The 12027-nt window shown below is 47.6% G+C and overlaps 1 protein-coding gene across 15 annotated transcripts in view; it reads left to right on the top strand.

The window, feature by feature from the left end:
- The window catches only part of CAMKK2 (calcium/calmodulin dependent protein kinase kinase 2), an 88306-nt gene extending 77456 nt beyond the window's left edge, over positions 1–10850 (top strand). For 4 of the 15 annotated variants that reach the window (XM_056821782.1, XM_056821778.1, XM_056821786.1 and 1 more), the window contains 2 exons: positions 4414–4456; positions 7584–10850. In XM_056821782.1, the coding sequence (XP_056677760.1) occupies positions 4414–4456; positions 7584–7760 (220 nt within the window). In that variant the 3' untranslated portion in view covers positions 7761–10850. Of the gene's footprint in view, positions 1–4413; positions 4457–7318; positions 7551–7583 lie in introns of those variants that run through there. The other 11 variants (XM_056821783.1, XM_056821779.1, XM_056821787.1 and 8 more) reach the window with 4 other exon arrangements.
- The last annotated feature ends 1177 nt before the right edge of the window (positions 10851–12027 follow it).

Below are 12027 nucleotides of genomic sequence, written 5' to 3'. Positions count from 1 at the left end.
CCGTTAGACTGTGAGCTTCTTGAGGGCAGCAACTGCCTTTCCTGTTCCTATTTACATCCTGAGTGCTTAACACACAGTGCCTGGCACATAGTGGGCGCTTACTAAATGTTTATGGTATTGTACAGAGAAGTAACTTCAAAAATACATTACAAATATTTTTCAACCCTTACTTTCTGTCCTAGTAACATCTCTAAGACACAAGGGCAAGGGTTAGGCAAACAGGGTTGAGTGACTAGACCAGGATCACTCAGGTTTGAACTTCATCCTCCTGACTCTAGGTCTAGCACTCTCTCCATTGAGCCACCTAGCTGCCTTATAAACACAAAATATTTATTTTATTTCATCGGTTTGGGGAAGGGATTTCCTCCATTGATGCAGGTTGGCACCTTCTCTGTAACTTAGAATCTTAGAGTTCTGAGAGGTGACTTGTCCAGGGTCACACAGTCAGGGATGAATCAGAGGTAGATTTTGAACCAAGTTTGGGCAGGGATCCTCTCTGGGAGAACTCGATCAGTCAGTACTAAGTGCTTTCTGTGTGTCAGGCTTTGTATGTACTAAGTTCTGGGGATACACCAAGGAAAGCAAAACAGTCTGTGCCCTCACAGAGCTTTACACTCAAACTGGGGGGGACAACATGTGTAGAAATCGGTATGCATGAGATTCATACTGAAGAGATGCAGGGGAGCCTTAGAGAGGGGGCACGGGCAGCCGAGGGAACCTTCTGGAGGTAGATCCTTCACAGAAAGTGGCATTTAAGCTGAGTCTGGAAGGAAATCAGCAATTTTCAGAGGTAAACGTGAGAAGGGAGAGCACTCCAGGCAAGGAGAACAGCCTAGGCAAAAGATGGAAGTGGGAAAGGGAGTATGAAGCGTAGCAAGCGGACCAGAGGATCTGGGGAAGAGGGTCATATGTAAGAAATCTGGAAAGGGAAAATGATGAACTGGAAATGCCAAACCGGCTTGGGGGGGGGGGAGGTATTTTATCCTAGAGGTAATAGGGAGCCACTGCAGTTTACTGAGTGTAGGGGGAGGTAGGGCGACATGGTTGGATGGTTAGGAAAATCACATTAGCAGCAGCACCTTGAGCAGAGATTTGAAGCAGAGACATTCAGAGGCTACTGCAGTGGTCCAAACAAAAGACCTAAATGAGGCAGGGGTATGGGTGAAGCCAAGGGGACGCCTGTTAGAGATGCTGTGGAATCGGGACTGATAAGACTTGGTATCAGATTGGCTGAGTGGGGTGAGTGAAAGTGAGGGGTTGGGAATTCTTTTGAGGCTGTGGATCTGGTGCGAGAGAGGATGGAGGCACCCTCCACAGAAGCAGGATGGTCAGAAGACGGATGAAATCAGGGGGAAGATGAGGAATTCTGTTTGAGGTGCCTGTGAGAGAGACAGCCGGAGCTATCTGACAGCCAGTGGGCGATGTGAGACTGTAGCTCAGGACAGACATTAAGGCTGGATATCTGAGAGTCATCTGCACAGAGGTGGTCACTGCACCATGGGGGAGCCCATGAGGTCAGCAAGGAGGCAAGGAGGGGCCCAGGACACCGTCTTGGGGAACATGCACAGTTAGAGGACAAGATTTGGCGATGATGATTCAACAAAGGAGACTAAGTAGGAATGGTCAGGAATATGGGCAGAACCCAGAGAGAGCAGTGAGTGCCATGAACCCCGAGGGAGGAGATCGATGGTGATGGATGATGCCAGAGGCTGCAGAGAGGTCAAAGATAAGTGGAGAAAAGACCATTAGATTCAGAATCCGTCATTACATGTTATTGGTAAAAATAAAATATCCTTATTAAAAATAGATTTGGCAATCAAGAGACCACTGGTAACTTTTGGGGAAATAGTTTTAGTTAAGTGATGAGATCAGAGACCAGACTGCAGAGGATTTAGAAATGAGTGAGAGAATCCGGTCTCAGACATTTCCTAGCTGTGTGACCTTGGGCAAGTCACTTAACTCTGATTGCTTAGCCTGTGCCCTTCTGTCTTTTTATTATTACTGAGGCAGAAAATAAGGGTTTAAAAGATGGATAGATAGATGGATAGATGGGTGGGTGGATGGATGGATGGATAAATATATATGGATGGATGGATGGATGGATAGAGATAGATAGATAAAAATAGACAGAGAAATAAATAGATATAGATAGACAGGCAGACAGAGTTAGGCAGATAAACAGACAGATAGACAGAGATAGATAGAAATAGACAGAGAAATAGATACAGGCAGATAGATAAATGGATGGATGGATGGTTGGATGGATGGAGTACTTAGTTGTTATTAAGACAGAAAGTTGTTTTTTAAAAATCCTCCTTACCTTCTGTCTTAATATCTATTCTAAGATAGATGAGCAGCAAGGGCTAGGCAAATGGGAGTTAAATGACTTTCCCAGGGTCACACAGCTAGAAAGTATCAGAGGCTAGAGTTGAACAGAGGTCCTCACACATATCCACTGTGCTCCCTAGCTGCTCCAAGATAAAGATTTTAAGAAATGAATGGGAGGAGAGTGAATGGAGTTACCAAATACAGATGTCTTTCTCAAGGAGGCCAGGTGAGGGCTTTTGCTTTTTTAAAGGATGCAGAAGGTGTGTTTCTAGGCAGCAGAGAAGGTGCCAGTAGCTAGGGTGGGAGCAATTTGCTGGGACAGATGGTAAGGGATGAGATTAGGGCTGGCCATCTTATTATCAGAGATTAGAGTGAAAGAGATAAAGGAGATGGTGTCCCAGGGATGGGCGGTGAAGTGGCTGGGACAAATGGATTAAGCAGAGGGAAGAGAAGATCCAAAAGGCAAACTCCCAGAAGAAATGGGAACTGTGGGATCTGGGGCCTGGGTAGAGAGGTTGTCATTGGCAAGAAAAGCCTCCTCTGAGATTGGATCAGAGGAGGAGAAAAGGGCTCTGAGTTCAAGGAGTGGGAAGGAAAGTTATCTCCTTCTGGATGCCTTTCATTTTCTCAGTAAAATAGGAGGCTGAAAAGAATTGGAGAGTAACTTAGGAGGCTTGAAAGGAAAAACAGCATGTTTCGAGCTGCTGAGGTTGGAGCATTTTGAATGAGTGGTCTTACTGTGTTTCCAACACTCAAGCAAGCAAAAACAATCCCCGTCCTCAGGGAATCTACATTCTAAGGAGAGATCTATAGGTTTGTGATGGCCAGGGAGGGAGTGTTTTTGGACCAGGATGGTGAGTGAAAAAGGGGGAATGACCTTGGGGAGGATCCCTGAGGCCAGGACAGATCTGAGAGTAGAAGACAGTCGCTGGCCTGGGAATCTGAGTTCAGGGAGGAGGAGAAAGAGGAAGAGAAAGAGGAGGAGAAGGAGGAGGGGAGGAAGGAAGGAAGGGAAGAAGGTAGAAAGGAAGGAAGGATGGATGGATGGATGGATGGATGGATGGATGGATGGATGGATGGATGGACAGATTAAACACTTCAGGTAATGTTGGAGAGAGAAGGATTGCCGGGCAGTGCTGAGGGTCCAGTTGAGGTTATATGATACAAGTTTATAGCACACTGGTCAGTTTGGCTGTGTATTTTTCTCTTATACCACGCAGCAGTGAGGGAAGAGAAGTGGATGTTGGGGGGTTTGCAGGGTTGGAGTTTGATGAAGGATGAGTGGCCCCAGGACCAGAAGGGGTGCCAGGGATTTGAGAGCAGAGGACAGGTAAATTGAATTGGTTAACAGTAGTGTCAAGATTGAGAAGGGAAGAAGGTAAAGCCAGATGGATGGAAGGACTTGGGGTTATTGGGTGGATTTTTTAAATAAAGGGGAGGAAGAAGAGAATGATTAAGACATAAGGAAGAGGTAGCAAAGTGGCTCAGTAAATAGAGAGCCAGGCCCAGAGGCCAGAGGTCCTGGATTCAAATGTAGCCTCAGACACTTCCTAGATGTGTGACCCTGGACAAGTCACTTAATCTCCATTGTCTCACCCTTATCGCTCTTTGGCCTGATTTTAAGAAAGAAACAAAAGACACGAGGAGAAGAGGGAGAATAGGATATTCTAGGTAGAGAAATGCCAGTGGCAGAAGGAACTCTTGAGGCTGATGACAAGTTCAAGGGTACACCTATCCCTGTGTGTAGCTGAGGTAATGAATGAAGGTGGAGGTCTTCAGTGTTAATGGAGTGGGAGGCAGGGCATTTGAGGGAAGGGGGTGACAGCAGAGATAGTGAAGTCTCCAAGTAGACTGGTGGAGAAGAAGACAGTGAACCAAGTACTGACCTCTTGAGAAGGAGGGAGAATCCTGGCCACCAAGAGGTAGAGAGGGTCATAAATCGGTTTTGAATAGACTCAGAAGGATGAGGAGTAAGGAACCCTCTCCTCTTCCTGGGTCCTGAGTGTTTGGGCTGGGGAAGAATCTTCTGAAGCTCTCCTGGCTTCCTTCTCATGTCCCTTTTCCTTCCCCTTCCCCCAATTCCAGAAAAAAACAAACAGGGGGATGTGTGCCCTTCCTGGAGTCCAAGGTAAAGCCAGCTCTACCTGCCTGTCTGCCTGCCCACCCGCCTAGGACTCTGTCTGCCTGTGCATCCCTGGGGGCACGGGGATGGCTGCTGAGCACGTGGGCCCTTGGATCTGGGGAGCAGGGGGCCTGCACGCTCCCGCCACACCCAGTACTTGGGCAGCCAGGCGAGCCGAGGCACTGACCCAGGACCCCCAGCTAAAGAAGATCAGGGCGAGGAGTTGGGAGGGGGTGTCCCTGCAAGGATCCCCTTGGCGCACTGGACATGAGGGTGCTGTGGAGGGCACCAAGTGCCCTCCTCAAAAGGTGACTCAGGGGCTGGGGCCACTCTGGGCTCAGTGCATGTAGTCCTGGGACCTGCTGCTGCATGGAACTGGAGGGGAGGGCATTCAGGGATCTTGATCCCTTCCTGAGGCTAAGGGGCCTGGCATCACCCAGCACTGTGCATGGGGAGCAACATGCGATTTGGCTGCTGCCAGGGGAATGGAGATAAGACCCTAGACACAGATGGGGAGGATGGAGGGGGAACAATTCCTGTAGGGGGACCCCCTCCCCCTTGGGGTCCTGCAGCTGCTGGCATATCTGGTTGGTGATGGGAGCTTTACTCTATAGTCTTCTTCCCTTCCCATTCCCCAGCTCCCTAGGCCCATGTTATTTCACTCCTCATTCTCTGAAGGACCTTAAAAAAGGACCATGTGAAGGGATTTACCCCCTTAGGAAATGGGGCTCCCAAGAGAATTTGGGGGGAGACGACTGTAAAAAATTAGCAAGCATCTATTTTTCTCTCTCCCACCTCCTTGCCCCTAATTGAAAAACAAAAGCTCTTATAACAAATATACATAGTGTGCAGTTGGAATTTTGCACTTGGGAGTATCTGGATATTTAATTTTAATCTTACAATATAGGCAGTTAAAACAAAATGACTGCATTGGCCATGTCCAAAAATGTTTGTCTAACTCTGTATCCCGACTCCATCACTTCTCCATCAGGAGGTGGGAAGCGTCTTACGTCATCAGGCCTCTGGGATCCAGGGCGCGTTGGGCATCATGTCGCTCAGAGTTCTGAAGTCTTTCAAAGTCATTTGTCTTTTACATGGTTGCTGTTCTCGTATGAATTGTTCTGGTTCTGCTCACTTCACTCTGCATCAGTTCATATAAGTCTTCCCAGGCTTCTCTGAAACCATCTCCTTTGTCTTTTCTTACAGCACAAAAGTCTTCCATTGCGTTCTTATGCTCTGTTTTATTCAGTCACTTTCCAGTTTGGGGACATTCCTTCAGTTTCCAGTTCTTTGCTAGCACGAAAAAAGAACTGCGATATATTTTGGTGCACATTGGGAAAAGACTTCTTTGCATCATCCTTTCCTAGGTGGTGTGGGGGAGAGAACGTGGAGTTTGGAGTCAGAGGTCATTTGTGGTTCAGTTGTGTCTGACTCTTTGTGACCCCATGAGGGGTTTTCTTGGGCAAAGATCCCAGAGTGGTTTGCCCTTCCCTTTCCTTCTCTAGCTGATTTTGCAGATGAGGAAACAGAGGCAGACAGGATTAAGTGATTTGCCCAGGGTCACTCAGCTAGTTTGCTGTTTCCTTCTCCAGCTCATTTTACAGAGGAAGAAACTGAGGCAGAGAGGATTAAGTGATTTGCTCAGGGTCACTCAGCTAGTTTGCTGTTTCCTTCTCTAGCTCATTTTACAGAGGAAGAAACTGAGGCAGAGAGGATTAAGTGATTTGCCCAGAGTCACTCAACTAGTTTGTTGTTTCCTCCTCCAGCTCATTTTACAGAGGAAGAAACTGAGGCAGAGAGGATTAAGTGATTTGCCCAGAGTCACTCAGCTAGTTTGCTGTTTCCTTCTCTAGCTCATTTTACAGAGGAAGAAACTGAGGCAGAGAGGGTTAAGTGACTTGCCCAGGGTCCCACAGGTAGTAAATTAAAAAGTCAGGATTTGAACTTCAGTTCTTTGGTGTTGAATCTGGTTCTATTTCCATTGCATGAAGCTCCCAGATTTGGAACCAGGGGGTCTGGGTTCAAATCCTAGTTCATCAGATCATAGTTTTGGAGCTGGAAGGGGGACTTCAGGTATCATCTAGTCCAATCCCTTCATTTTATAGATGAGGAAACTGAAGCAGACTTGCTCAAGAGATCACACAGCTACTAAATGTCTGAGGTGGCATTTGAATCCAGGTCTTTCTGACTCCAAGACAAGTGCCTTGTGACACTACCACACTCTGCCTCTCAGTTCTATTCCCCAAAATAATCTTTCTGGGCCTCAATTTTGCCTCTGTAAAATGGGAGGTTGGACCAGACTTCGGAAGCCCTTCTGGCTCTATTTCTATGATCACAGTCATTTCAGTCAATCAATCGACATTTATTAAGTTCCTACTATGCACTAGGCTCCATGCTAAGCTCTGGGCATACAGAAAGAGACCAAAGACAGTCTGTGCCCTCACAAAGATCATAGGAGGTTATTAGAGGAGTCTAGCCTTGAGATGACGAGGGCTCCCACCAGAGAGGTGGCAGTCAGAGGAGAGAGACGTGGTCATGACAACAGACTGGATACGGGAAGCGAGAGATTGTAAGGAATCCGAGATGACGTCTAGGTGGTGATCCCAAGGAGTGATGATGCTCCCTGTCCACTCTTCAGGCAGGCAGGTGAGGGCAAAGATAATGACTTCTGTTTTGGACATCGTTGAGTTTAAGTTGTCTGCCGGATGGCCAGTTTGAGATGAGATGCTGGAAGTTGGGGCAGAGGAAGAAACTGAGACCTTGGAGCTTCCCCAAGGCCAGTTTGGTGATGAGTAGCAGAGCTAGGATTTGAACTGAGGTCCTCCGACTCCACATTCACAACTCTTCACCCCTTCCCTCTCCATACAGCTTCTTCGTTCCCATGACGATCATTGAATTAGGCATCATTTCAGTCTAATCACCAAGTCTGTCCGTTGCCCTCCGCTGGACTTCAGAAGAAAGAGGAAGCCTGCTTGAGGGGATGGGGGACCAGTTAGTGGAGGGGACCGTCCATAAGGTGCTGCCTCTGTGGTCCAGGCTATGGCTATGGGGGTTCAAGAGGCAGCTTTCCCGGGAGGAGGAAGTCTAGACCCTCCTTCCGAAGGGACTGACCCTTGGTTTTCTGTGTTCCAAGCAGGAAGCAAGGCAGCGAAGACAGCCTCAGGGGCACCGACCTGCCAAATGTGGGGGAGGAGGAGGTGGTCTGGTGAAAATGGCCACAGGAGTGGAAGTCCAGGCCCCCGGCCCCCCGATGGATGACGGGCACCGGCCGCTACCCCCACCAGGAGAAGAAGTGATGGAGCCCGAATAACCTCAGCTGGGCATGTCACGGGGCCCCGTGCTGCCAACACACACTGTCTCCATCGCCGCATGTCTACCAAAACTGACCACTTGTGTAAAGTGTCGCCCGTCATCTTCGGTTGTTTCTTTTCCGTTGTCGTTTTAAGGGGTGGGGGTGGGGGGGAGGCATGGCATCTACTCCAGGACTCGGATGTTGGCCTTCAGCCGGCTGGCCGGCCAATGGAGAGGAGCTGCGGGCTCCCCAGCTGGACGCCGTGAGGGTGAGGTGGCGGATGGGGCGACTCCTCCAGAGAGAAATGTTTGATGCCAAATATTTCAAGTCTTGTCAAATGGGCCGGGCTGCCGCGAGTGAGTGTCCCAGGGCGTTCCTTTGGCAAAGCGGCCACCTAGGAAACGTTGCCCCCCTCTCGTTCTTGACTCGCCTCCTCTCCCGAATGGTGCCAGGCTCCGGGCAGAGTCTGAATAGCCCCGGTGAGTCTCATTCATCCCAAGGACTTGCATTCGCCCCTGGCCTCCATCCCTCACTGGTGAAGGATGTTCCTTATTCAGACAAACGAACTTGTGGATGTAGAATGAACTTGGGAACGGAAGGGCTCCCCATTCATCGAGGAGTTGGGGGGGGAGCTCAGGGAGGGTGTGCAGTCCCCCTGGGGCTCAATCTGTTGTTAGCTTCCAAAGGGCAGCACAAAGGAGAGTGCATTTCTGAAATAGATGACTGAGCTAATATGTTTATTACTGTTAACTTAAAAAAATTCAGGGTGAGATCCAACACTTCCATGTACATTACATGGCTTAAGATTTTTAATTATTTGAATAGGTTAGAATTTAGAGTTCAGAAATTATCTAGACATCAGCTTCGTGCTTTTCAAAAATAAAATGCTCTCTTTAGAGCTTCTGAAGGGAGGAACGGGGACTTTCAGAACTGCTGGGGCGGCGTCTCCCTCTCCAGCATCTTCTCTTGTACATGGGAGAGGCCGCTGGTGTCTTGTTTCCACCTTCTATAATACCAGCTGGCTGTAGAGCTGGTGAGTTCTTGGGCTGCCGTGCAGGAAGTTTCCTCCCAGCTGTCACGTATATGGTAAATCTTGCCGTGAAACCTTCCTGGAAAGCCACGAGGTCACTTCTGGTCTACATAGCAGTCCCCAGGTGGCAGGTGAGCCGGGTCTCTGCTGTCACTTTGAGATGTTCTTCCTGGTGGTAGAAAATGGGAATAAGTTCCTTTTTTCTCTTCCCACCAAGAGCATGACTATGCATTCTTTTTTTAGCTTGGAATCTGCTTCCTGCCAGATACACAGGTCGGTCCTATCTGAGGCCCCAACAAAAGGGGAATTAGCAAGGTTCCACCTTGGTGTCTTGGCTCCAAAGCACACCTTTCTTACACATTCTAAGAGCTCCGATTGGATGGAGTCCTTCAGGCTCCTGGGACGACTTGCACTAGTCCGAATGGCTCAGTAGCCACAGAGATGAGCAGGGCCTGGTGCCCTCCTAGAGGGGTTTGGGCTCCGTCCCTTTCCCCTTGAGCGCTGCTTGGGCAGACGCGCTGCCTGTCCTAGAGCACGAGACACAGGCGGGTGAGAGGCAGAGTCAGGAAAGCCAAGGGCTCAGTCAGACGGCTTGCTGTTCTGACATCCAACCATTAACGCGGTTTCCTGGTTGTCTTTGACCCCAGACTGCATCCTCAACGGCACAACTTTGAATCGACACGTGGTTGGCTCCTGCCAGGCGCCTCTTGGAGGTGGCGACTGTTAATCTTAGACTTAGTCCCGGGGTGCGCGATGGCCGGACAGTGCACGGACCTGGAACCGAACCTCCCTTCTGTTTACATAACTGCATCGGGCCGTCACATTTTCAGGGGTCTTGGGTCTCACTGTGGTTTCTGATGTCTGCGCTGCGGGTCAGCCAAAGATCAGAGATTTATAGCTAAAAGGGACCTTAGAGGTCATCGAATCCAGCCCCCTCCCCTTTATTTTACAGATAGAGGAAACTGAGGTTAGAGACTGGCCCGAGGTCACACAGGCGGTCCATTGGCAGGGCCAGGATTCAAACCCAGAGTCTTTGACTTTAAATTCATTTATTTTCAGGCCAATCTCACACCAGGGTTTTCATGGTATAGTCAGGAGGGCACTTCCTTTGGCACAAATTTTTTGGAGTTCAAGTCCTTAAAAAAAAAATTAAAAGCACAGCTATTAGGGAAGATGAATGACCCCTGAGGACCTTGGGCTTTTTTTTTCCCCCCAAGTCCAAGCAACAGTTGAGTAAATGCAAACATGGAAGAAAAGGGCACTCAGCCTTTCTTCCTTCCCCTGTTTTGAAGAGAGACAGAGAATAAGGACGTGGGTTCAAATCTTATCTCTGTCCTTTATGAGCAGTATAATAACCTTGGGCCAATCCTCTCTCTGGACCTCATGTGTGTATGGGGGCCGAGGTCCCTTTCTAACTCCTAAAACAACGATCCCAGAGCCCGTTTCATCATTCTGCCAATTTTCTGTCTTGGAGGTCAGAGTTTGGTGGAGGCAGCTTGGGTGCGTGTTGGGGGTGAGGGGAGGGAGCCTCCAAATCAGCCTCAGAGGCAAGCAGCTCTGGCCACCTCATGGGTCTCTTTTCTCTCTTTCTCCTCTCTTCATTTTCCTTCCAGTGGCAATGTGTGGGTCCTGCAGATCCCAATATTAGCATCCAAGATGTGACTCTCCCTTCCCTAGTTAGGATTGCCCCCTCCTCTATTTCTCGGCAGCAGTGAGTTTAGTGCTTCTCGAAACGATAGAAAGCTGTGGTTTCCACTGGCCTCCAGAAATGCCGGGGAAAAGAAAGAGGCTGAGCTGGGCTTGAGCTCCATCTTCTCTATGGTTCATGGGATGCAGCAGGTTTGGAGAGATTGCTGCTGCCTTTTCCATTCTGTGGTTTCTTCAATGCCCGATGCTTGTATTCATTCCTAGTCCTTTTTACTATGCATTTTCCTTTTATCAGGTGTACAGAGTTAAATACTGTGTATTTATCACTTAAATGACATGAACTTAAGAGAAAAAAAATGAAACTTTGGTGTTTTTTTTTTTCCACAGATGTTGAAGCTTCTCTGTAAACTCAAAATAAACAGATAGCAAAATGGTCTTGTTCTTTGCTGGGATTATTATAACCTCTCCTCGGAGTTTAGTCTGCTCTTCAGGATTATTAGATCATCACAACTTCTATAATTTTCCAAAGGTTGTTAAATTATACAAACCAAAAAGAATGCCTAGAATAACACAGAACCCTTTAAACAAAACAAAAAGTTGGCATTGGAGGGTTTTTTTCTCCTTAAAAAAAAGTTAATGGTTTTGTTTATACTATTTATTATTATTTATTATTATTTATACTATTTATTATTATTTATTATTTGTTTATACTATTTGTTTATACTATTGTGTTCTCCTGGTTTGGAGATTTTTTTGGTTTGATTCCCTTGGAATCAGTTCATAGAGATCTTCTCATACTTCTCTGAATTCTCCATGTTCATGGATACAATCAGTAAATTAACAAGTTGTTACTAAGCCAGGCAAATTTTAGGGATCAGAAGAAAGGCAAAAACATCCCCCTGCCCCAAGAACATAAATGCAAGATTCTTATTTTTAAACCCTCACCTTCCACCTTAGAATCAATACTGTGTGTTGGTTCCAAGGCAGAAGAGTGATAAGGGCTAGTTGATGGAGATTAAGTGACTTGCCCAGGGTCACACAGCTAGGAAGTATCTGAGGTCAGATTTGAACCCAGGACTTCCTGTCTCTAGGCCTGTCTCTCAATCCACCGAGCTACCCAGTTGCCCCTCTATATTATGTATCTCATAAAAAGAATATAAAAATTTGAGGCCATTTCCCCTTTAGTTCAACAAATGCCCACTGTGGGATATGGAACCAGTCTAGAAAGATAAACTGAATCTAGAATGTGAAGGGTTTCAAGAGCCAAACAGAAGAATTTGTATTTGAATCCAGAACCACTGAAGCTTCTTGAGTCGAGACATGGGCTGTTTCCTAGAAATATCTATGTGATCGTTTTGTGGGGAGGAATCAGAGAGGAGAGCCCGGAGGCAATTAGGCTGAAGTCATCAAGAGATGCGATGAGGGCTAGAAATAGGGAGTCCATTCCCTTGTGGGTGCAAAGAGGAGATAGAATTTGATGCGTCAACAACTGAAGAGGTAAGGAAAGTTACATACAGGGAAGAGGTGAGAATGATCACGAGCCATGGTTGATGGAAGGATGCTGAGTGATATTCCCAACAAAAACAGGGAAGTCAAGGAAAAAATAAG

This window comes from Monodelphis domestica, chromosome 3, assembly GCF_027887165.1.
Source record: "Monodelphis domestica isolate mMonDom1 chromosome 3, mMonDom1.pri, whole genome shotgun sequence".
NCBI classification, from domain to species: Eukaryota; Metazoa; Chordata; class Mammalia; order Didelphimorphia; family Didelphidae; genus Monodelphis; species Monodelphis domestica.
The sequence above is the reverse complement of the archived record's forward strand: the minus strand, read 5'-3'. Positions and strand labels throughout refer to the sequence as shown.